This window comes from Sus scrofa, chromosome 6 (assembly GCF_054392235.1).
Source record: "Sus scrofa isolate SSC_HxYL_T2T_F1_AM1 chromosome 6, Sscrofa_HxYL_maternal_Yorkshire_Landrace_v2.0, whole genome shotgun sequence".
In the NCBI taxonomy this organism is placed as follows: Eukaryota; Metazoa; Chordata; class Mammalia; order Artiodactyla; family Suidae; genus Sus; species Sus scrofa.
Window position 1 is genome coordinate 150,804,051 of NC_139388.1, and position 23,065 is coordinate 150,827,115.

Consider the following 23,065-nt stretch of genomic DNA (forward strand, 5'->3'; position numbering starts at 1 on the left):
ACCACATGTAGTAAATGGTCAACACCTATCTGTTAAGTTGAAGGAATTCCCAAAGATTGGTCATAATGTGACCTGGGTTCTTGGTCTTCCTTAATCAAGAGAAATTGACAAGAGGCCAGGCAACAAATTCAGGCAAGTCTTTATTGGGGCCCCTGTTGCAGCAAGGGAGAGCAAAAACAAGCAACACATTCCTTTGCTCACTCCCTCCCCAAAGGGGGTGTGGGCTGGTTTTATGGGAGGAGGACAGGGGTGGGTCCATGGTCCTGTCAGAGGGGGGGCTTAGGTGGTCTACCTACTGCTTTGGTGGTCGTGTGTGTAAGGGGCATGTGTAGTGACCTGCTTTTACTCTCCAAACTTCTAGAAGGGGCAGTTGGGTTTTTAGGTTTTTTGCATCTTCCTGACCATAATTTACCCCAACTACACATGTGTGCAGTTATTTTTAGTCCCTTATAATTTCTTTGTATTTTGTTGTCTGAGGAGACGTTTATCTAGGTGCAAACTTTGCAGCCATTGCAGCAAAGGGTCCCAGGTCTCAGCCTGTCTCAATAAGATAAAAAAAAACTACTACCTCCTTGAACATACAGTAAAGAAAGCAGAGGGTGGAGGTAGCGTTCCAAAAATATGGACTGGAATCTGAGCCCTGCCTTTTACAAGATGAGTAGCTCAGGCAGGATCTGTAAAGTGATGACAATTACATTATGAACCTCACAGGGTTGTCTGTCAGACTTCAAGTGAAAAAATGAAAGGGATGTTTTATGAACTTCAGATGTTATAAAGATTCAGCTCTTTTCCAATCGTGTGCCATGTAGCTTGTTGGCTCAATAAGAAATGGAAGCTACCCAATCATGGTGAGTCTTTCCCTGCCAGGCCTGCTGGAGCATGAGGCCAGGGTATGCATATGAAGGGTAAAGGAGGCATTCTCCTTCTGCCAGCAGTTCCAGTGGCCAGCAGAGGAAAAAAAAATTAGAAGTTCCTGTCGTGGCTCAGTGGAAATGAATCTGACTGGCATCCATGAGGATGCAGGTTCGATCCCTGGCCTCGCTCAGTGGGTTAAAGATCCGGCATTGCCATGAGCCGTGGTGTAGGTCACAGATGTGGTTCGGATCCTGTGTTGCTGTGGCTGTGGTGTAGGCCGGCAGCTGTAGCTCCTATTCAACCTCTAGCCTGGGAACCTTCATATGTCATGGGTGCAGCCCTAAAAAGGCAAAAAGAAAGAAAGAAAGAAAGAAAAATCAGTATTTGGACACATATTTTAAGAAAAATTTCCCTGCTACAGCACGTAGAAAAGATTTCCTATAAGTTATTTTGAGGCTGAGCGTTTATCATATACTTAATGTATAATGTATTAAGCTGACAAAGCAGCTTTAAAAAAAGAAAAACATTGCCAAATGGTTTTTTTTTTTTTCCCTCCTCTGCTTCCTCCTGTGTATTTTCTCTCTGCTAAATTCATTAAAAAAAAAAAAAATACAACTGTGAGAGTTTGTCATCTTCCTTGGAAAATACTGTAACTCCGCTCATTGGGTGCCCTTCACTTAGAGCTCAGCACAAAAGGCTGCGTGTGAAGAGAGAGGAGGAAATGGGTGCCTGGTTAGACCAGCCCTGCCCCCAGGGAAAGCCAGTTCCCTTGTCACTTTCTCCTTCAGATATTCCTGGTGTGACAGACAAGCTGCATGCAGGTTATGTTATCTGAGTACCCTGGACAAATGTGGCCCATTGAGACATAATCTGCTTTTAGAAGGGCTTATGCAACTCACATTCCTTGTCTGAGGCTTTCCCACATTTCTGGATAGCCACTGACATTTTAATAATTTTTTTAAGTGCAGGGAGGCAGAAAAAGTCTGCCTATGATCCGAGAAAATATAACAGCTACCTCTCTGGAGTGAGGGCTGGCTTATGAATCAGTGTTTTTCTGTTTCTTCATTTCATTTCTGTGCAGGTTTACTAGACACTCTGGACTGGTTTGAAACCTCTCAATGACGTCAATGGGACAGAGAAATTGGAGCAGCGGAGACAGCTGCAATGCACCAAGTCTACTGAGGTTTTATTCTTTTCTCCCAGGGTGACATCTGAGACAGATATTATCAATCAAGCCCTCCTGGCTCAGTACCAAATCAAAGACACTTTATCATTCAAAGCAGTAAAAAGCTGCAATTAGCTGATCTGCTTGGCTCTTTCCCTAGGAATATCTTGTTCATGACAATTAATAATGCAATTAAAGCTAAATTAAACAAGAGAATGCTTACTAAAATATTTAATTTAAATATGGGAGTTCTTCCCTTTAGTGGTTCAATTATTAGATCATTAAAGATGACTCTCTACATAGATTTTGTATAAAAAATTCCAAACAATCAAATGATTACCTCTTTTGAAAACACTCCTAAAAGCCCAATGATAAGCTTTAGCCAGTTTCCAAAATGTCCAACGTCTAGGGGCAAAAAAAAAAAAAAAAAAAAAAAAAAAAGGTACATATAGCAAAGCTTTACCATCGTTTAGAAAAAACAAACAACAACAACAGTAAAAACTGGGACAACTGACAGGGAGGAAACCAGTGCTCTGCGAATTAACGTTTCTTTCAAAAACATTCAAAATAAACCCCAAAAGAAGAAAACAGAGCCAACCGCTTTTTTGTTTGTTAAGCACAACATATTATTTACTGACTTTTCAAGCGTCTCTTCTTAGCAATAATTTTCCTTGCCTGAGTATATAACGGCGTATTGAAATCTGAAAAAAATACAGCACTTAATCTAATTATATAGTTTTAAAGGTCTGCATTCGTTAAACTACATACGTTAAACCACTAAGGACATCCAAGGTTAATCTTAGCAAATCTAACTAATAAATATCCTGAGAACAGATTTTTTTGTTTTCAAAGTTACCTAGAAGGACTAGGCACAGAACCCTCACCAGGAAGAAAAATACAAAACTGGCTGCTCTCTGGCTCTCCTTGCTGTTTGCTGGTGTTTGTTGGCAAACAATGCTGGTGATAAAAATAAGTGCAAAGTGAACGAGAGAGAAAATTGGGGGTGAAAATCAGGGAGAAAATACTAATGTCATTCTCAAGGTGATGTAGCCAAACGGGATGGGATTCAGAGCCATTGAGTCTAGAAAGTCAAACCGGCCCAAACCAAGAAATGCAGAAAACAGTACTCTTTAGTAACTGCCTATTATCCAGGGAGCATCAGCCTTAGTATATTAGGTCATATTACAAATGCTGTATATTACTCTGTCTTAAAACAGATTCCAAAACTAGGAAAGGCCATGATGCAGGAGACTTACTATTTTAATGAGGAATACAAAAGGGAACATGTGTTTGGGTCAACTCTAAAGGTCTGGGTTAGCTAGAATAACAAATGTCTTCCCAATCAGTCATGTTTACCCAAGAATAAAGTACCAAAAGTGTTCTTCATTGTTTAGATTTAAAAAAGAAAAGTTTCTTTTCTCCACCTTCTTTCATCCATTTAGCTGTGAAACAGGCAATAAATCACAGCTAAAGCTACCAAAATATCTTGTATATTCTTTACAAAGCTGAGCTTCCTCACTGGTCCCGTCCTGAAATTTCTCCCACCATGACAGCCATCATTCCTTTATCCATTCCTTGCAAGTCAGCGTAATGGTAATGACATGGGGCCCTCAGGTCTGGTGGATGTGGGTTTGTATCCCAGCTCCATCTAAATAGGTGTCCCTAGATGACTGTGAATCTGCAAAATGATCATGAAATGAAATGACACATGAATAAATATCTTGTAGGCACTCTAAATGTGATAGCTATTATTTTTAGATGTTCATTTAAAATGTGTATTATTGTGCTCAGTGCCAGGTACCTATGTTAGGCAGTCACACACTCACACATGCACACTCACACACAAACCCGCATGCACAGAGATAATTAACACAAAATGCACAGGGTAAAACAAGCTAGCAACTTGAGAATCATTTTTACCTTCCCATCTAATCACCACTGTCTCTACCAATAAAAGCAAAGTGGGACACTGTCATAGCTGTGGGAAATGTCTTAGCCGCCATCAGTCTGCCAAATTTTACCAATGTCATAAACAAGCAAGGAACAGCCCAAGTGGTCATTCAGCCTGGAGGATTCGACCTCTTACCATTCTTGAATTGGTTTCCTCTTTATCTGGCCACAGATGATGGATTTTACGTCAATAGTATCTCTTTTCTGGATTGCCACAACAGGCTCTTAACCAGTTCTCTTGTTTTGAGCCTTACCTATGAATCACTGTCCTTTTAAAGGATGATCTGGCCCGATTCCTGCTTAAAAACTTTCATGACGTCTCAAAACTTATGTGGAAACAGTCTCTGGGTCACAGCAGACCCCATATAAGCTGCGGCTTGACTGACTTTCTAGCTTTATCCCCTTGATGCAACCTTTAATACCTACTCACGTCACTCAGTTCTCCCAACCAGCTACGCTATTTCACATTCTCATGCATTTTCTACCCTTTGTCTTCATCTTTACCTTTGGATTCCTATTATTACATGTTTTAATTACCACAGATACTGCATCAGTGGAGGGGGAAGTGGAAAACTGTTACATGGTACCTTTAGAATATGTCACCTATAGTGAATTTTTCCAAATAATATATAAGAGGATAAGAGATGTATAGATAATCTCTTCTTTTACTGTCTTAAAAAGTTAATTATAGCCAACATAGTGAGACTTGATGATATTTGAAAATTTGAATTATAAGTCCAGTTCTAAGACTTGTCCTTTGTACCGTAGAAAGTGATTTTTAACTATACAACTAAATATTTTGGATTTCCACAACATAATGTCTACCGAAGCTCGTGACAATTCTTCCAAAGCTGTGTTTACTGATCCATCATGGCATCCCATGTTTAAGAAAGGCCACAGAGTATTTCTGTTGCTTCCTTAGAAATCAACACCAGGAGTTCCCATCGTGGCACAGTGGTTAACGAATCCGACTAGGAACCATGAGGTTGCGGGTTCAGTCCCTGCCCTTGCTCAGTGGGTTAACGATCTGGCGTTGCCGTGAGCTGTGATGTAGGTTGCAGACGCGGCTCGGATCCCGCGTTGCTGTGGCTCTGGTGTAGGCCGGTGGCTACAGCTCCGATTCGACCCCTAGCCTGGGAACTCCATATGCCGCGGGAGCGGCCCTAGAAATGGCAAAAAGACAAAAAAAAAAAAAAAAAAAGAAATCAACACCAAGAGCCTACACTAAATATCCTTGAATAGGGCTTCCTAAAATGTCACAGAGCCTGAATATTTATTACCTGGTTTTAGCATGTTATGGACACAAGCCTAAACCTGACTTATTCCTGCCTGTAGATTATGATACTTCTTACTGATAAAAAGATCTTCCAGGGCTTTGAAACTTTGCTGCTGTAATAAAGGCCACAAAGTGACCCTTAGTTTTAAAATAAAATCCTCTTCCAGGTCAAGTATTCACAAAAAGGTAAGGGGATCAAAGACCAAAACATGGGAATTCCCATCCGCCGTGGCTCAGTGGAAACAAATCTGTATCACCAGGACCACTTAGTACAGAACATCCATGAGGACACAAGTTCGATTTCTGGCCACATTTGGTGGGTTAAGGATTTGACACTGCTGTGAGCTGTGGTGTAGGTCACAGACGCAGCTCAGATCTGGTGTTGCGATGGCTGTGGCATAGGCCAGCAGCTACAGCTCTGACTCCACCCCTAGCCTGGGAACCTCCATATGCTGCAAGTGCGGCCCTAAAAACACAAAAAAACAAAAACAAAAAATAAAAAGGCTTGTCCATGGCTTGTTTCTTCAAAATCACTTGAACTCATGGAGACTCCTAAGTTCCAAGTCACACAATTACAACTCAAACACATGCACACACTCCACCCCAACACTCATACATTCTTTTAACAAGTATTTATTGAGCACTTTCTATGTGCTAGACACCATTCTGCACATGTAGGATATATCTGTTAACCAAACAGTCAAAATTCCATGTCCTTGAGAAGTTCACATTCCACCTGGGAGGATGGGGTGACGTGGGAGAAATGGGGACAGAAAATACAACAACACACATAACCATGGCATAGACTTTATCTTGCCCTGTGCCCGTCATGCCCATATCTGTCATCATTCTCTTGCATCTGCTTTGTTCTCTATCTGAAATGCCTCTTTTGTCATCTTGATAACCTCCTCAGGGAAGTCTGTGCTAGCTCTCCTTGGGGCCTCATGGAATTTTATTATAGCTCTTTGATGGCATTTCACGGATTGACTTCTAATTGACATATGTCTGTCTCTTTCAGTGGAAGTCATGTTCCTCTGAGGCAGGAACCTGGCAAAGACTAGTCTTGGGAAATACTGCATCACCAGGACCATTTAGTACAGAACATAATCAAGTAATACCCTCAATGAATAGTCACTTAAAGAATGAATGCAATTTTATTCTACAATAAAGAAAAGAAAGATTAATGGTGAGGTTAGCTAGGATTAGGATGTTTCTTTGCATACAATCCACACCAAAGTTTAGATAATACATAAATTAAGAAAGATTGTGCTTTAAATAGAACTATTTTATGTGAACTCTATTGGTATTGTTTAACTAAACGCTGCTTCAGCAGGCATGGCAATTTAAAAGCTAACTTTTAATTAGTTGATACAAATAATCGTGATAGAAATACTAATTTTAGGACTTGATTATCTTTTAAAATGCTTACTTTTATCTGTGCTATAATCATTTGGATAAGTTTAGTTAAGATGCTTATTTTCTTCAACCTTCTAATTATCACAAGAAAATTAAATTACTGTGTTACTCTGAGAAGGAAGTCCGAGCCCTCTGACTAACTTACTGTGATTGGCACAGTGGAGATTATTTTGGGGAGCTGCAATTTAAGGGGATATTCTAAGAGCAGAAGTCCCCATAGCCTTTATAGACAGTGCATACATCTCACTGCAGAGTTAGGACTATGGTTTGGTAGGTGGGACCCTGTCAAGATATCATCTGTCAGATTAGGAGACTGCTTCTTTGCCAGACATCTCCAATCTTGGAACTTCTCTTTAGTCTGTCTTCAGTTGGAGAACCTTTCCTTCATTGATTTGGCTATGCAGTTAAAGAGGAAGCTGCATTTCTGATACAGAGTGAGGCACTGGAGCAGCTAAAATCCCATCCTGCAATCAAGTGTCAGGGTAATTTTAAGTCTTCTACTCAACTGATAACTTGAGCCCCTGCCTTTAACCAGCATGTAACAATAAGTACTACAGAGCTGTTGATACTAAATAAGAACATGTTCCTTTTGACCTTTTCTCTTCTGAAACAAAAATAAAACCTTTTGCCTGACTTTTCAAGGAGATCCATTTTAGGGAAAAAGTTTATTTTTCTGCCCCAAATCTGAGGCCAATGTGTTCACACTGTTTTCGCATACCCCCGATACTTAACTTCATGCTGAATACAGCAAATATGTGATGATTGATAGATTACTCTGAGAAATATGTGCTTTTTCTTGAGCAGGCTGAATGCAGTTCCTTTAAATAGCATAGGGAGAAAGCAGTAATGTAATTCTTCAAATGTGATATACAATTTTCCTCATCACAGCAGACTCACAGGCATTTGCTCATACTGCTTGTTCTATGGCTAAAGTCTCAAGAGAAAGATAATGTCTCCAGCCCAGAAAAAAACATGAAAATATTTTCTGGAAGCCTTGGATGTTTATACGCCATCTAAATAAAATATTTGTTGATCGAAATGAGTTTTTCTGCTATCTACCTATCAGCAAATACCAGTAAAAGATAATGTATTTGAAGTTTTTATGAGTATTCAAATTTTACTGGTTTTGAACTTCATCACAGGGACCTGGTCTTGGGCACATTTTTTTTCTCTTGGGTAATTAAAGCAAGGGGTCTTCCTTGAGATAAAAAACAAAAAGAGTATCTTTCATAAAGAATTGCACAGAGGATTGTAACCTAATGATTGGCAAAAATTAGCTCTTGAACACTAGTTTCTGTGCGGTGTTTAGCAGTGACAGATACACTCTGTCAGGCTCTATAGATTTTCTATACTGTTTCAAAGATTGACTAGTGTTTACTGATGTCTGGAAACAGTCAAGATCACAACTTAGCTTCTAATACGATTGCCTTGGGAGCCAACACTGTTTCAGTATAAGCCCGTAATCCCACCTACTAAACATACTAAATGTAGGTAGGTATGCCTTGCTTTAGGGAACCACATAGTACAAAATATATGTTTATAAAACAAAAAATTGGGAAGTGATTTTACTATAAAAATAATTCCTATTGCTGAAGGATTTCCCTAGGGTTCCTTTAAAGTTTAGTTCCTCTGGTGCATTTAAGGGATTGTTTACATATAAGTAATTGATATAAGTGTAATTGAAAATGTAGTGCCTACTTTTATTTTCTCACTTGAATTCACTGTTCACTATAGTTCAATAGGGAAAAAAAATGTAGGTAAAGTGACTAAAAAAATTATGTCAGTCAAACGAGCTCAACTACAAAAAAATAACTTTATACTTAATTCTTAAAGCATTGATAAAAAGAGAAAAATCTTATCAGGGCCAATAAAGGTATTCCAGGCACGTCTCCATGGCTTTAACTGTTGAACCTTGAAAATATTTTAGCACACACAATTCAACAGTTTAATTGTGACACTGCATTTTGATCACTGCAAATTGCCATTCAAGAGCAGACTAAGCCATTATCAGACACAACCTAGAATAGATTTATAAGGAGATCCTGCTGAATAGCATTGAGAACTATGTCTAGATACTCATGTCGCAACAGAAGAAAGGGTGGGGGAAAAAACTGTAACTGCAATGTATACCTCTAAGGATGACCTGACCCCCTTGCTGTACAGTGGGAAAATAATAATAAAAAAAAAAAAAAAAAGAGCAGACTAAGCCATTGGGACACCTCAAAGATTATTCTAAACACAAACAGAACTTTCTTTAGGTTTAGCAAAACTTGCCTAGATTTTTTCATTCAAAAACAGAATATGACTCTACTTCTATGGAAGACCACCTTGCTTTCATAGAAATCACTCCATCCAGGTTCTGCCTCCAGGCTGGCTCCACACAATGGCCTATGTCCGTCTCTGCTTTAAGACCCTTAATGGTCCTGTGTAGCTTTTAGAATAAAGTTGAAGTTATTATGAGGGCTTATATGACTCTGTCTGTCTTTTCAGCATAGGCAGCTCTTTCCCTTCTTATGATTAGGAACAGTAACAGCTTTTTCCCCAAATGAATCATGCTCAGCTGTGTTATGCCTGGAAGGTCTTTCTTCCATCCTCTGTCGAGTTATGACCTATTTATCCATCAGAAGTCTAGTTATGAGTCACCTCCTTTATGCCCCAATCTGATATAGGTGAATCCAAAGCAGGCAATAACATACCCTACTGTTTTAACACATTAATTATTATAATCAGTGGTTTATTTGTGGGTTTACTCTATCTGATGGTTATACAACTTTGGGTCTCAGAAGCCTGGCACAGTACTTAGAACATAATATGACCTTAATAAATGTATGTTGGAAAGATAAATGAATCAACCATATCAAAGGATAAGTGGAATTTTTTAGAAATTGATTTGAACAGTATCATTACTAAAAAAAAAAAAATCTGCTGGATTTTTTTTTTAACAAAATGCTAACTAACTTATAAACACTGTGAAGGTGATGAGACAGGGAATAAAGAGACTAATATTTGTTGAGTTAATTATTTGTTGAGTTAATTAGCACTGTGCTAAGTGCTTTTCATCTCATTTAAATACCACAATCAAAAAGTACCTGCAAAAGAATGGGTATACAGAGTTCTCATCGTGGTGCAGTGGAAATGAATCCGACTAGGACTGAAGTTAAACTTACGGACATGAAGTTGCAGGTTTAATCCTTGGCCTTGCTCAGTGGGTTAAGGATCTGGCGCTGCCGTGAGCTGTGGTGTACGTCGCAGATGTGGCTCAGATCCTACATTGCTCTGGCTGTGGTGTAGGCAAGTAGCTGTAGCTGTGATTTGACTCCTAGCCTGGGAACCTCCATATACCACTGGTGCAGACCTAAAAAGTGAAAAAAAAAAAAAAAAGAATGGATATATGTATATGTATAACTGAATCATTTTACTGTACACCTGAAACTAACACAACATTATAAATCGACTATACTTCAATTTAAAAAAACACTAAAAGAAGAGTAAAGAAAATCATAATGAGACATAATATCTATACTATTTTTCACATTTCACTCTTAATATAACCGTATTTATTCAGTACTTTATATGTGCCTGTAACTGTATTAGGTGATTCATATCATTCACTTAATTTTCACAGCATTTCAAGGGACCCATTATAACTTTATTTACAAATAAGAAAATTAGCACTCAGACCTTCCCAAACTCATAGAGTTGATAAACAATGAAGCTGAAATTCTCACCCACACTGATCTGGTTCTCTAGACAGTGTTTATTTCACTGGAACATCCCATCACTCAAACCATTTTCCAGAGGTTATGAATATTAACAGGTGCTCCATCCTCCAAAAAGGTTTTATGGTTAGATAGATTTAAAATACTTTTTCCCTTTTAAAATATATCCTATTTTAGAAATTCCCAATGACATTAGTTGTATATCACAGCTCTGAATCCATTAAGAAATCTGCTAACCATTTTCCAGTTTTAGGAAACCACCTTCGTTTAATTTCTTCACAGACCACTACTGTTACACTCCATAAAGTTCACAACTACCTTCAACTGAAGTTACACTAAAATAGGGAAAAAGGGGTTCTTTTCTGATCCCAACCAATTTTAAATTTCATTTTTGATGGGAAAATGAAAAATTCTAAGTTGCTTTTCCTTTCGTGAGCCCTTTGTTTTTTAATTGACCCTAAGGGGAAAAAAATAGGATCGGGAAAAATTGTGGTCTTATTTATGAGAACTAATCATGCTCCAAGTTGAAAGTATTTTTCTTTTCTGATTGACTCATCAGTACCACCAAAAGTATTTATTGAATGGATTGCCTGAAACCTGTGCTAGGCACTAGGCAAAAAATTATGCCAGCCATAATTTCTGCCCCCTAGAAACCCTGACATTCAGAGAGTTGGAAAATTAAATCTCCAAATAAACAGTGACTATGTTTAAAATGTGTACTCACATTCCTTCTGTTCTGATGTAAATCTGGAACTATGAGATGATACAAGGTTAAATCACTATAAAATCACACAAATCATTGGTTCTAGTTTGTAACACCCATTGCCTCCCATGTACCCATAATTCCATGTTTCTTACTGTCTCAACACGAAGACACAGCTCACAATGACATATTTAAACAATGCAAAGTATGCTACCTCTTTCCCATAGCTCTAAACAGTAAGATTTTTAAAATACGCAACTAATTGCATTAGTCACATAAAAATATATATTTGAGAATGGCTAAAACATCTTTACAATTTGTAATAACTGAGCATTAAGCTTTTCCAAAAAATCTTCCTTTAAACTTCAAGCTGAGAAAAAATTTACCCTGGCCTGAGGACACAGGTAATTTATTCTTACAGAAAAATTTCACTCAATTCCCTATGTACTACCCATATAACCTGGAAAAAAAAAAATACAAGGTAAAGAACTTTTACCAGATGAAGGTACGCAAAGTATATTTTCCTGAAAATCAGAAAATTTTACAAAGCATAGATTTTTTTCCCTAGTCTTTTTGCTTATATTTTTAATCTCTCATTATTCGATGATTTTAAATATGAAATCATGTCCCAGCTCTATTCTTGAACCATCAGTTAAAGGTTGTGGTTCCACAGCATTACCAACACCTACCATATCCACGAATGTCTCCGGGGAGCAGGCAAATCTCTAACCTGCAACATTCTGAAGGGCTGTGATCTCTCAGTATCCCACCTCTCAGGAACTTAGTGCATTTTCGTTCATTTCCCTGTGTTCTTGCTGCCACATAGTTTTTGCTTAGCTCTTTGTCCTTTTAATTTTCTTTCCGACGGCATGCCACTTCCCATTGCAGCGTCGATATCATTTTCGATATGAATACAAATGACTTAGCAATCAACATGGAAGCATTCAACTGGAACATCATCAGTAGTTTCCCTTAGACCTCAAATGAGAAAATCGATCTGCAGTCAAATCTGAGTGATAGCTTCCCATGGTGAGTGTAGCATTTCTTCCAATTTACCTCAGAAAAGGAAAGCAGTTGAGTTCCTAAAATGCTCGAAAAAACTCCCTTTAAACAGTATCCTCTGTTTTCTCTCTCACTTTGCATTTTCTCCTTCGTGCCTGGTGATGTGTCAGCATGTTTTCAGGTTTTCTTTTAACTGAGGGAGTGATCAGATTAATCAAAGACAATTCTCTCTCCTACCTTTTGCACCGCGTTTGGAGCTATCAAACCTCCCGTCTGACTCGTTCTGCATTGTTTAGCCCATTCGGAGCACGATGAAAGAACACCTAACTCACAGGGTCAGATTTCCCGAATGACATGTTAGACCACAGCAAAGGAGGAAACCCGGGAGAGATTATAAGTCCTTTTCATCACAGGAGATTACAGAGCAAAGAAAATGTCTATGTTACACAAAGAAATAACAGTGTGACTGGAATAACAAATTCAACTTTGCTCAGGTCTGGGATCAAGATCCCTGACTTCTCTGAGCATGCCGGTGTGTATTTAAACTTCTAGCTCCAGCCCCGGGAAGACTGGCCTTTAAGCAGATACAATAGCCCTGGAAGGCCCCTGGGATCATCGTTAACACAGCGTAGCCATCACAGGTTCAAAGATCCTCAGATCCCGAAGAACTAAAGGCATCTCCCAGAGTGACAAATTATACGCCAAAGATGTTCAACAGAAAAGACAAGGGTCTCAGCATCCTGGATCTCTGAGCGGAATGTGACCATGGTTATGGCTCACACTGACAAACGCTGGTTTGCAATCAAATGAGAAGACGTGTCTGAATAGCTTTCCCTTTGTCTCTTGTTATAGGATTTAGTCTTACTTAACGTCCTTTCGGATCCTGATAATCCTGTATTTTAACTGGATCTGTGCTACTAAAGGGATATCTGACGTCTTTTATTTCAAATCTGCCTCTAGATTTCAACTTCCGAAATCTCACCACGCCTCAGAGAAACTGACCTAAGAAAGGATTCATCTTATGCAATTGCAGCAACAGGTATAGATTTATATATAACAGGTATGTATATATAATAGGTGTACACACAACACACACACACACACACACACACACATATATATGTGTATTCACAGATGGTCAAAAGTTAGACATGAAAACCAGTTTTCTAACCAGACTTTGTCTCATATCTTGCCCCCCACCCCCACCCCCATCTGTTGTCAAAATAGCAGCCAGAGTAATTCCTTAAAAACCTAACTCAGGTCCCATCATTCATCAGCCAAATACTTTCTGGTCGGTTCCCCTTTGTTTCAAAGTGAGAATCAAAGTCCTTACAATGGTGTACAAGGCCTTAGATATAATCCCCATGAGCTCCCCAGCCCCACTGCTGGCTAAATGCCCCCTTTCTCACTATTTGAGCTTGTGCAGGCCCTTTGCTGATTCTAGAAGATGCCAGGCATGCTTCCACCTTGATGGGTATTTTCTCGATCTAAAACGCTCTTCCTCAATTCCCTCTATGGCCCGTTTCCACACTTGAAGTCATTGTTCGAAAGTCCCCTTGTTATAAGGCCTACCCTGACGCCCCTACTGTGGCACTCTCTTTACCTTGCTTTATTAGTTTTTGAGCACAGCATTAGTCAGCTTCTTACATACACAGTTCATTTATTACATGCATTCTCCCACTAGAATGTGACTCCAAGAGGAACAAGATTCCTGGTGCTTTACTGAGTGCTTATTTTAGTGCTGAGCACAAAGCAGGTGCTCAATCAATATTGATTGAAAATTAATTCATTAATACATGAATTAAAAACTAGTGCCAGTCCACAGGCTTACAACCAACAAGAAAGAAGGGAATTGGACCTGTTTGTAATTAAATAGAAGTGGTTTTCATGAAAATAATATTTGGGGTCAATATGAATGTTCCTGTAACTCTCTATAGGAAAAGGCTTTATTTTCTCTTGTGATTTAGGAAGCAGTGTAATTGCTGAGAACGATGAAACAGAGAAGAGAGAGGCGCTGGGGAATGTGGTTTATTTAATCCAATCAGGCAGCATGATGGATTTTGAAAATGCTAATAAAGGATTGTTTTTGGCTTATGAAGGAAATATAAAATTAGCAAAGGCTATCTGGGAAGACTTGATAAGGGGAATTTTAAAGATGGCATGTGTCTAATTCACTATCACAACCATAGCAAGAGACTATGCTTTCACTCTTGGAATTAGGAAAAAAAAAAAAAAAGGCACCTTATATTCTTTTTCAATTCCATACGATTATCAAAAAGCTTAAGTTTCCTTTTTTTTTTTTTAAAAAAAGCAGCTTTATTGAGATATAACTCACATGCCATAAAATTTAACTTTATCAAGTGTCTAATTTATTGGTTTTAGTATATTCACAGTTGTGCAACCATCACCACTATCCAATTTTAGAAAAATTTCATCACCCTGAAAAGAAATCCCATCTCCATTTACCTCTCCTCTAGCCCCTGGCAACCACTAACCTACTTTCTGTTTCTATGGATTTGCCTATTCTGGATATTTCATATAAATAGAATCATACAATATGTGGCTCTTTCACTTAAAGATTTTCAAGATTCATTCATGTTGTAGCATGTGTCCGTACTTCATTCTCTTTCATTCCATTTTATGACTAAATCACACTTGATTTCTGTTGATTGCTGTTTGAATTGTTCCTACATTTTGGCCATTACATATAAAAATACTTCTGTGAACACTCATGTACACATTTTTGTGTGCATGTACATTTTCATTGTTCCTGGATGTACATCTAGGAGTGAAAATTGCTGAATCATTTCATAATTCTATTATGCTTTACATTTTGAAAAATAACCAAACTTTCTAAAGTGGCTGCACCCTCTTACAACATCCTCAACAGTGCATAAGGGTGCCAGTTTCTCTACTTTCTCTCCGATATTTGTTATTGCCTGTCCTTGCCATAGCCACTTTGGTGGATGTGAGGTGGTATCTGATTGTGGTTTTGATTTACCTTTCCCTAATGACTACTGCTGTTGAGCATGTTTTCATGTGGTTATTGGTCATTTGTGTATTTTCTCTGGTGAAATGTCTATTCAAAAAAATCTTTTGTCCATTTTTAAACTCGATTATTTGGGTTTTTCTTGTGGATTTATAAAAGTTCTTCACGTATTCTGGAAATAACTCCCTTAGAAGATTTATTAAGTTACACATATTTTCTCCCAGTCTAATGGCTGCCTTTTTATTTCTTAATGGTGTCCTTGGAAGCATGAAAGATTTTGATCTTAATGAAGCTCAAGGTCATAATTAATAAGATAAAATGGCAGTGCATGGATTCGAATGCAAGTTAAATAAACTAAGTTTGAGAGACACAGCTTGCTCACGGTCACTCATCAGAAAATCCCAGAGTTTGGGCCCAAACCGAAGTCCTCTGACTCGACTGAATGTGCCTATAACAGATACTGTTGTCTTTTCATAAAAGCTGAACTATTTGTAGTAGAATTCTTTACTACGGGGAAAAAAACCAGTGTGTCTGCGAAATATATTACTCTAGGATTATGTCAGCAAAATGGCTTTCTTTTGGCTATTAAAGCATGTCTTGCTGATGGAGTGGATCCTGGCTTCCAGCTAAGAGGGCTGGGCAGCATCAGAAAATAAATGGAAGAAAAAAGATGGCAGAGTCTTGCATACTCATGGACAAATACATCTTTATGTTTGTGCTTAAAGCTCAAAAGGAATAAGAGCAACAGGGAATAAAATGTTATCTGAGAGCACAAAGACACGTAGGCCATCCATCAACAGCTAACAGCATGAAAGACTCCAAACAACCTCGCCTGAGCTGGCCATTTCATTTAGTCATAAGTCATGCACCAGTGCCGGGTGGAGATCTTCCCAGGCTAGTGCTGAAAATCTGAAGTGTGATGGGCAGCTGGACAGCCTTTAAGTACTTAAATGGGGCAGCACTTATTTTATTTCACTAAGTTTTAACCTCACTAGTTTTAAGTGACATTTAAAAAAAATATTTCACTCAGAAGCAATTTTACATGCTGAAACATAATTTAATTGGTTCAAGTATCTTGTGATAAATGTGGCTCTGAACAAAATCTTACAGATGAAAGAACCTGAAAAGCTATATCCAAGCCATCTCCTTACACGGGTATTTCTTGGATAAAAAATACTAGAATCTATACTATTTGACCTAGATATAGTCAAAGCAGTAATGATTAATAGTAGTAAAAAACAATAATTATTATTATTAATTAATCATAGTTACTGTTCTTACCACTTACTGGTAATAAGAGTACTATTACTAAAATGATAGTGATAGATTAATAATGATAACAGTAGTAATTATTATTATTACTATTACACAGAGCTTTGATGTTTAGAAAGTGCTTTCACATATATCATCGCATTTAGTCCTCATCACAATCTCCTGAGCGTAAGTATCCTTATCTTCATTTCATAGATAAGGACACTGAGATTCAGATTCAGTTTCAACAAATATCAGTGTATAAGGCAGAATGCTAGGTTTGGCCACCCACACAATCTTATCAACACTCACACCACCATCTGAGGTGTGTATTGTTAATTCTGTTCTGCAGACGAGTCTCAGGGAGAACTGAAAGTTGTCCAATCCCATAGTGAGTAGGAGACAGTAAAAAATTTGAGCACAACTTTGTTTTCAACTCTAAGGTAGTGTTTTTCCGGTAAGAAACCATAGTTCCTAAGATAATGTTTATAAATAAAACTATACAACAAAAAGTTTTCATGGTAGTTATAAAGATGGGAAGTCGCACTTTCTAAACCTCAACAAGAAAAACAACAATGGCAATAAAAATAAAAATGGGTTACAATCACTGAACACTTACTACATGTCAAACATTGGGTTAAGTAAGTAAGAACCTTGAACTTAGTGTCATTTAATCCTTTTAACATCCCTATATTATTACCTCAAGCTAAGACATTGAAAACTGAAATTAAGAGATGCTCGTTAACTGACCCATGACCAGAGAGAGTATGGCAAATTGACTCCAAGTCACGTTGAATTGGGTCTTCTGTCTCTCACAAACAAAAATTCAATAGATAATTCATCCAACCATTGTCCCAATGACTGGTGGTAACCGTTAATTCATGTCTCTATTTATCTTAGATCTAGCACCACCTCATCCACAAATTGTGACCAGATGCCGGTATAGACTGGGCAGCAAGCTGGGATCTGGAATCACAGAACAGAGAGAAGCTAGCTGGCTTACCCAAGATCGGATGTATGCTCTGATAAAACATACCGGCTCTGTTAGATACTAATCCCAGATGACAGAATTGACAGAGTATGGAACAGTCTCTTTCCTTTGCCTGGAAGCCACAGATTGTTAGATTCTATGTGTGTGTGAAATTAAAGGGTCACTAGAATGACAGAAAACAAAGTAGGCAAGTCCATGAACCTTACTGCTGAAGAATCTTGTGAAAGCACAGCTTGTCCTGTGCATTTATTTTCCATTAATGATAAAGTGAGGAGATAGAAAATCCTTAAGGCTTCAAGGCACCTCTGCACTGACCATTTTGTACCATAAAAGCATGGAGCTTCCAAAGACCCTCACAAGGAGTTCTCATTGTGGCTAAGAGGGCTAAGGACCTAACATTGTCTCTGAGTATGATGGTTGGATCCCTGGACTGGCTTATTGGGAAGGATTCAGCATTGCTACAAGCTGCGTCATAGGTCACAGAGGCAGCTTGGATTTGGCCTTGCAGTAGCTGCAGCTGCAACTCAGATTTGACCCCTAGCCTGGGGAACTTCTATATGCTGTAAGTGAGACCATAAAAAGAAAACAACAGCAACAACAACAAAACAGTACCAACTCTGACAAGAGCACCTTTTTTCTAAGCAGTCGAAAGTGCTTGGATTAAAACTAGAGCCATTTGATGAATAACTCCTTGGCATTGATAAGTACCTACACTGCCAGTGATGAGCGTTAAGGGCTTTATATAGTTTCTCATTTAATTCTTCAAAGAATCTTATACTTTTGATACCATTAACCCCATTTTAAAGACAGCGGGACCACAGATGCAAGGGATTAAGTTACCTGCTGAAGGTCACAAAACTAGTTAGCAAACTTAGGATTCCAGCCCAGATGTGTTGAGCTTTAAAGCCCTTGTTCTGCACTATTCAAAGCCTAAGTAGAATATCAGTCCCACCACCTATTAGCTGTGTGTCCCTGAATAAGTCATTGAAACAAGTGAGCCTCAGGATCTTCATCTTTAAATGCAAATAATAATACAGCTGCTGTGATGATGAAAGACAAACAGGTAAAATATAAATAATATCATACCATCGTCTTCATAGGTTTGGTAGATAACTTAGAAGGTTTGAGACGAAAACCCCCAGTAAACAACAAAATACCATATATATACAAATGTAACTATCATTGGAACATCTGTGGAAAAGATATTCTAAAAAGATGAACTGATTTTCTTATCCAAAGACCTGAGTGTTAAACCAGAAATGCACTCAGAGTAAGATTATCCTGAAATTTTAGACTTGGGCAGTTATCAAAAGGCTTCCACAGGAGACCCCTTCCCAGCACCCAAGCTAAGAACACATTCCAAAGAAAACAAAGGCCACTCTGTGTGCATGTGTGTGTGTTTCTGTTCGGGTCTGCACACCTGTGCCTGTCTGTGCTTGTTGGTGCTGACATGAGCTTCACTGCCCTGATTTTACCTCTCAGTGTGGTCATCGAGGGAGCTCCAGATGTTCTGTGGGAGTCGTCAAGCGCCCTATGTGAACGCTAAAAACAAAAAGGTGCTCATGGCCACCACTCCAAAAGAATGTGTTTCCAAGATTTGGGAGTACATATTAAAATTTACAAGAAAAAAAAAAAAGAACTGCTTTTTCATCTTTCAAAAGGTTGGCTGTTTCTGGATATTTTTAAATTCCTTCCTAACAGTGCACACATGTCCTTTAGGATAGGACTCTGATCTGGAAATAATAACATATTGATGCTCTGACAGCACCACTCTGGAATTATTGCTGGAGGGCTGGAAGCCAACTTGGCTTCTGATCATGAGAGTTAATGGAGAACCTCCTCTTGATGGTTCTTTGTTTTTATATTTAAATAAATCTTAGAGGCACAGTCAGTATAATTAGATCTTTAGAAGCACTAAGATCTTTAGAAAACTTTCCACGAAGAAAAAGAAAAAAAGATCTCAGAGTTGATTGAATCCAACTTGGTCATTTTGCAAATAAAGAAACTTAAACAGAGACTTGCGTGGGGACTCTAGGGTAGCTAGAAATTTTTCTCTACAACTATATTAGATACTGATCTCCATCAAAAAGCAAACGAACAACAGCAAGAACAAATCCCTAAGCAGACTGTGCCAAGTGTTAAATCACTGGCTGAATGCTAACTCCTTTGGAAGGGAAAAAGCTGGATCAGTGTGGTAGGGTGGACAACAGAGCAGGGGGTGGTGGTTAGATACCTACAGACCTGAATTTAAATCTCATTTAGCCACTTAATGGGTAACAAATAATTTATTTTCTATCTACCTTAGAGAAAGGTTCACATCTATAACATGGAAATAATACACTGCCTTATTTAGGGCTCCAGTAATTGCAACTGCCAACTATGGCATAAAAATAGCTAGAAGTGGGAGTTCCCATTGTGATGCAGTGGAAACAAATCTGACTAGTATCCATGAGGATGCAGGTTCAATCCCTGGCCCTGCTCAGTGGGCTGGGGCTATAGTGTTGCCATGAGCTATAGCTATAGCTCTGATTTGACCCCTAGCTTGGGAACTTCCATGTATAGATGTGGCCCTAAAAAAAAAAAAAAAATATATATATATATATATATATATATATATATATATATATATATAAGCAAAAAAGAGGAAACCATTGGTTCATATAACGGAGCCATTAAGATGACTGAGAGAGTAGAGAGAGTACCAACTTCGAGGAAGACAGAATAGAAGGATTCCAACACCTTTAGTTCTGTCTCTGGTGTGTTTCTATCTTCTCTGTATGTCAAGTAAACTCTCCCAGTCTGGCTGCTTCTAGTGGGATGTGTTATGGGCCATGACTTACGGCCTTGTGGTTTGAGGTAAGAACATATTTTTCCCCTTTTAGCACTCACTATAAAAATCCCACGTGGGGTCTCTAACAGGTCCATTTTTGGTCACATGATAAGTCTCTGGCCAGCAGTTGGGAAGCGGTATGCACATTCTTTATTAAAACATCCAGGGTTTGTACTGTATAAAATAAATGATTAATGAGGACCTACTGCATAGTACAAGAAAATCTACTCAATAATTTGTAATAACCGACATGAGAAAAAAGGAATGTATATATTTATATGACTAATTCACTTTGTTGTATATTTGAAACTAATGCAACATTGTCAGTCAACTGTACTCCAATAAAATTAAATTTAAAAAAAAAAAAGAAAAGAAATCCAGTGTTTGGATGAGGAAGAGGCACTTACTAGAAAAAAAGAGGGAGCTATTGTGAACAGGACAAAAATCTAGATATTTACTTCAAATGCCTACCTCAGGGATGCAAAGATCATATGAGATAACAATTTCAAATGCTGGGCAGATAGTGAGTGCACAAAAAATGGCAGCCACCCTATCCTACTGTAAGTCTTCTTGAAGTTATATGAAATGTCTTCCAGGCAACGGTGAAGAACACTGAATCTGCAGGCAATAAAGGCATGTAGAAGTTCTTAAAGAAATTTCTACAGGGGTAAAAGAAGATTCACTTTTCAAGTGCCAGCCTCCAGATTACTCAATCCTGTATCCAAGATACTATTATCTATGAACTTTACAAGGAGATCAACTGAAGAGGCTTTAAAAAAACTTGTGTCTCCTCTTCTGCTCTTATAGTTTCACCAGGTTGAAAATTTAATATCAGAATTCCTATTTTTTAGAGTGCATTCTTCTGCCACTCTTGGCACTGTGCTTAAATCTACCCAGTGAAGCATTAATGGGAGGTTATTCTGAGCTAATGGGATGCTACTGATGTTCCAATCACAAGTCCACACCACTCCAACCCAAACTGCAGTGACCTAATGCTCGAATATGATGCATCTTCATGTATCTAGAAGAATCCGAAATCAAATTATCAAAATGTTTCCTCAGAATATTCTGGAGACATCCCCAAATGGAAAGATGATCATAATAGAGTTCCCAGAGCAGGGATCAGGTCCAAGCCACAGTTGTGACCTATGCCACAACCTGGGATCCTTAACCAACTGTACTGGGTCAGGGATCGAACCTGCGTCCCAGTGCTCCAAAGACACCACCAATCCCATTGTGCTACTGCAGGAACTCCAAATGATCATTTTTTAACAAGGCTTTTGGATTATGGAAAGCACTCAACCTCTAGTCAAGAGGTTTATATTCAAGTTTCATACTCCCATTCAACAACTATTTGTTGGGCACCCTGAAATTATACGGTGCTTGGACTTATGCGTTAGTGAAGAAAGGAGGGACTATAAAGAATCAAGCAATTATGTAATATATTGGCAGGTAAGTGAATAAGGAAAAGTGAGGTGGGTTGAGGGACATGGGATTGTGGGGAAGGGATCACCTTTGAGTAGAATCAGAAGGAATTCAGGTAGTGAGTGAATCATGGGAAAATGTGGTAGAAGAATATTCCAGACAGGACTAGTACATGCACATACTTTAAGGTAAAGAAATAAACTTGGAAAGGCAGAAGCTAGATCAGGTAGAAGAGGTTCTGAAAGAGACTTAATTAGAATGAGAAAGGAATCCCGAAAGGTCGTTTTGCATTTAACAGGACTACTCTACTCTGGCTGTTCAGCCAGAAAGGGGAAAGAAAGGGAGCAGAGAGCCCTGTTGGAAGGGCATTTCAGAACACTAGGCTGGTGATAATGGTGACTTCGCTAAATTGGTAAAGGTAGAGGTGGTAATAAGTAGTAAGATCGCAGGTAACATTTGGAAAGTAGAGACAATAAGATTTATTGACTAATGAAATGCTGGGACTGAGGAAACAGTGACAACTCGTGAGCTTTGCTATAGAGGAGGAGACACAGAGTTTGCTTCTGATGAGGAATATGAGTTTGAGAGATGGACTCTTAAGGATGGAAATACTGTACGTTCTTTATACACTGAAGATACTGGTCCAATGGAAATTGAGAAATTGAAGTTTCTATGAGATAATAAATGTGAATGTACTTTGTAAATTAGAAAACTCAAATTTCAGGTGTTTAATAATTTGACCTAAATGAACATTCACAGTCCAACCTTTCATAACCTACATCTGAAAAAACATTGCATCATATCCCTTCTATAAATATTTATGATGACATCATAAACACTTCCCTGATTACTTCTTGTTTGCATTCAATTCACAAGACTTGCTTTGTTAGCCACAATAATAGCTATTGAGTTTGAGAAAGGATGAAATTGTTCATGTACCAATGAACTCATCCTTTTAGGTTCCTTTCATTCACCCATTTCTCTTGGATCTGAAGCCAAATAAAAACACAAATGCCACATTTTAAACCACTCTAGCAAGAACATACCAAATGCTTATGACATAGAAGGCAATAGTAAGTTTTGTGAGATTTACAGATTAGTTAGATTAATACCATTTAGACATCTTATCAACCTGTTTCTTAGACTCATCTTATATCCTATACTTTGCATTTCTACTGATTCTGCCATGTATAAAGACAAGGACATGAAACAGCATAATGTATTTCATGAATGGCTTTGGCTTTGTAAAAGCATAAAGTACAAGAAATTGGGCAGGGGCAGGAAATAAAACTTAAGAAGTGGGCAATAAATATCTGCGTACTAATTTGGATGGTAAATGTCATTCACAGTTTTAAGCAGGGAATATCATGGTTTGATTTCTATTTTGGAATGATTATTCTTTTGATGGTGCGTTAGAAGAGGATGAGTGAGAAACGAAGGTGTCAGGAGCCTTATTTGTCCATAGTCAGTGTGTGGAGTACCTACAAGATGCC

General features: G+C 38.3%; 1 protein-coding gene and 1 long non-coding RNA gene across 12 annotated transcripts in view; one reads left to right on the plus strand and one right to left on the minus strand.

Moving 5' to 3' along the window:
- PDE4B (phosphodiesterase 4B) overlaps nt 1–23,065 on the minus strand; it is a 552,462-nt gene that overhangs the window by 193,244 nt on the left and 336,153 nt on the right. The window contains exon 1 of one of the 8 annotated variants that reach the window (XM_084957911.1): nt 11,774–12,872. Coding sequence (XP_084814037.1) covers nt 11,774–11,823 — 50 coding nt within the window. The 5' untranslated portion in view covers nt 11,824–12,872. 8 annotated transcript variants of the gene reach the window in all.
- LOC102162258 (uncharacterized) overlaps nt 1–23,065 on the plus strand; it is a 156,898-nt gene that overhangs the window by 96,134 nt on the left and 37,699 nt on the right. For 2 of the 4 annotated variants that reach the window (XR_002345461.2, XR_014808067.1), the window contains 2 exons: nt 13,047–13,146; nt 17,227–18,953. The exons of 1 other annotated variant lie outside the window; for it this stretch is intronic. This is a non-coding gene — a long non-coding RNA (uncharacterized LOC102162258). Of the gene's footprint in view, nt 1–13,046; nt 15,678–17,226; nt 18,954–23,065 lie in introns of those variants that run through there. One more of the 4 variants, XR_014808071.1, reaches the window with a different exon arrangement.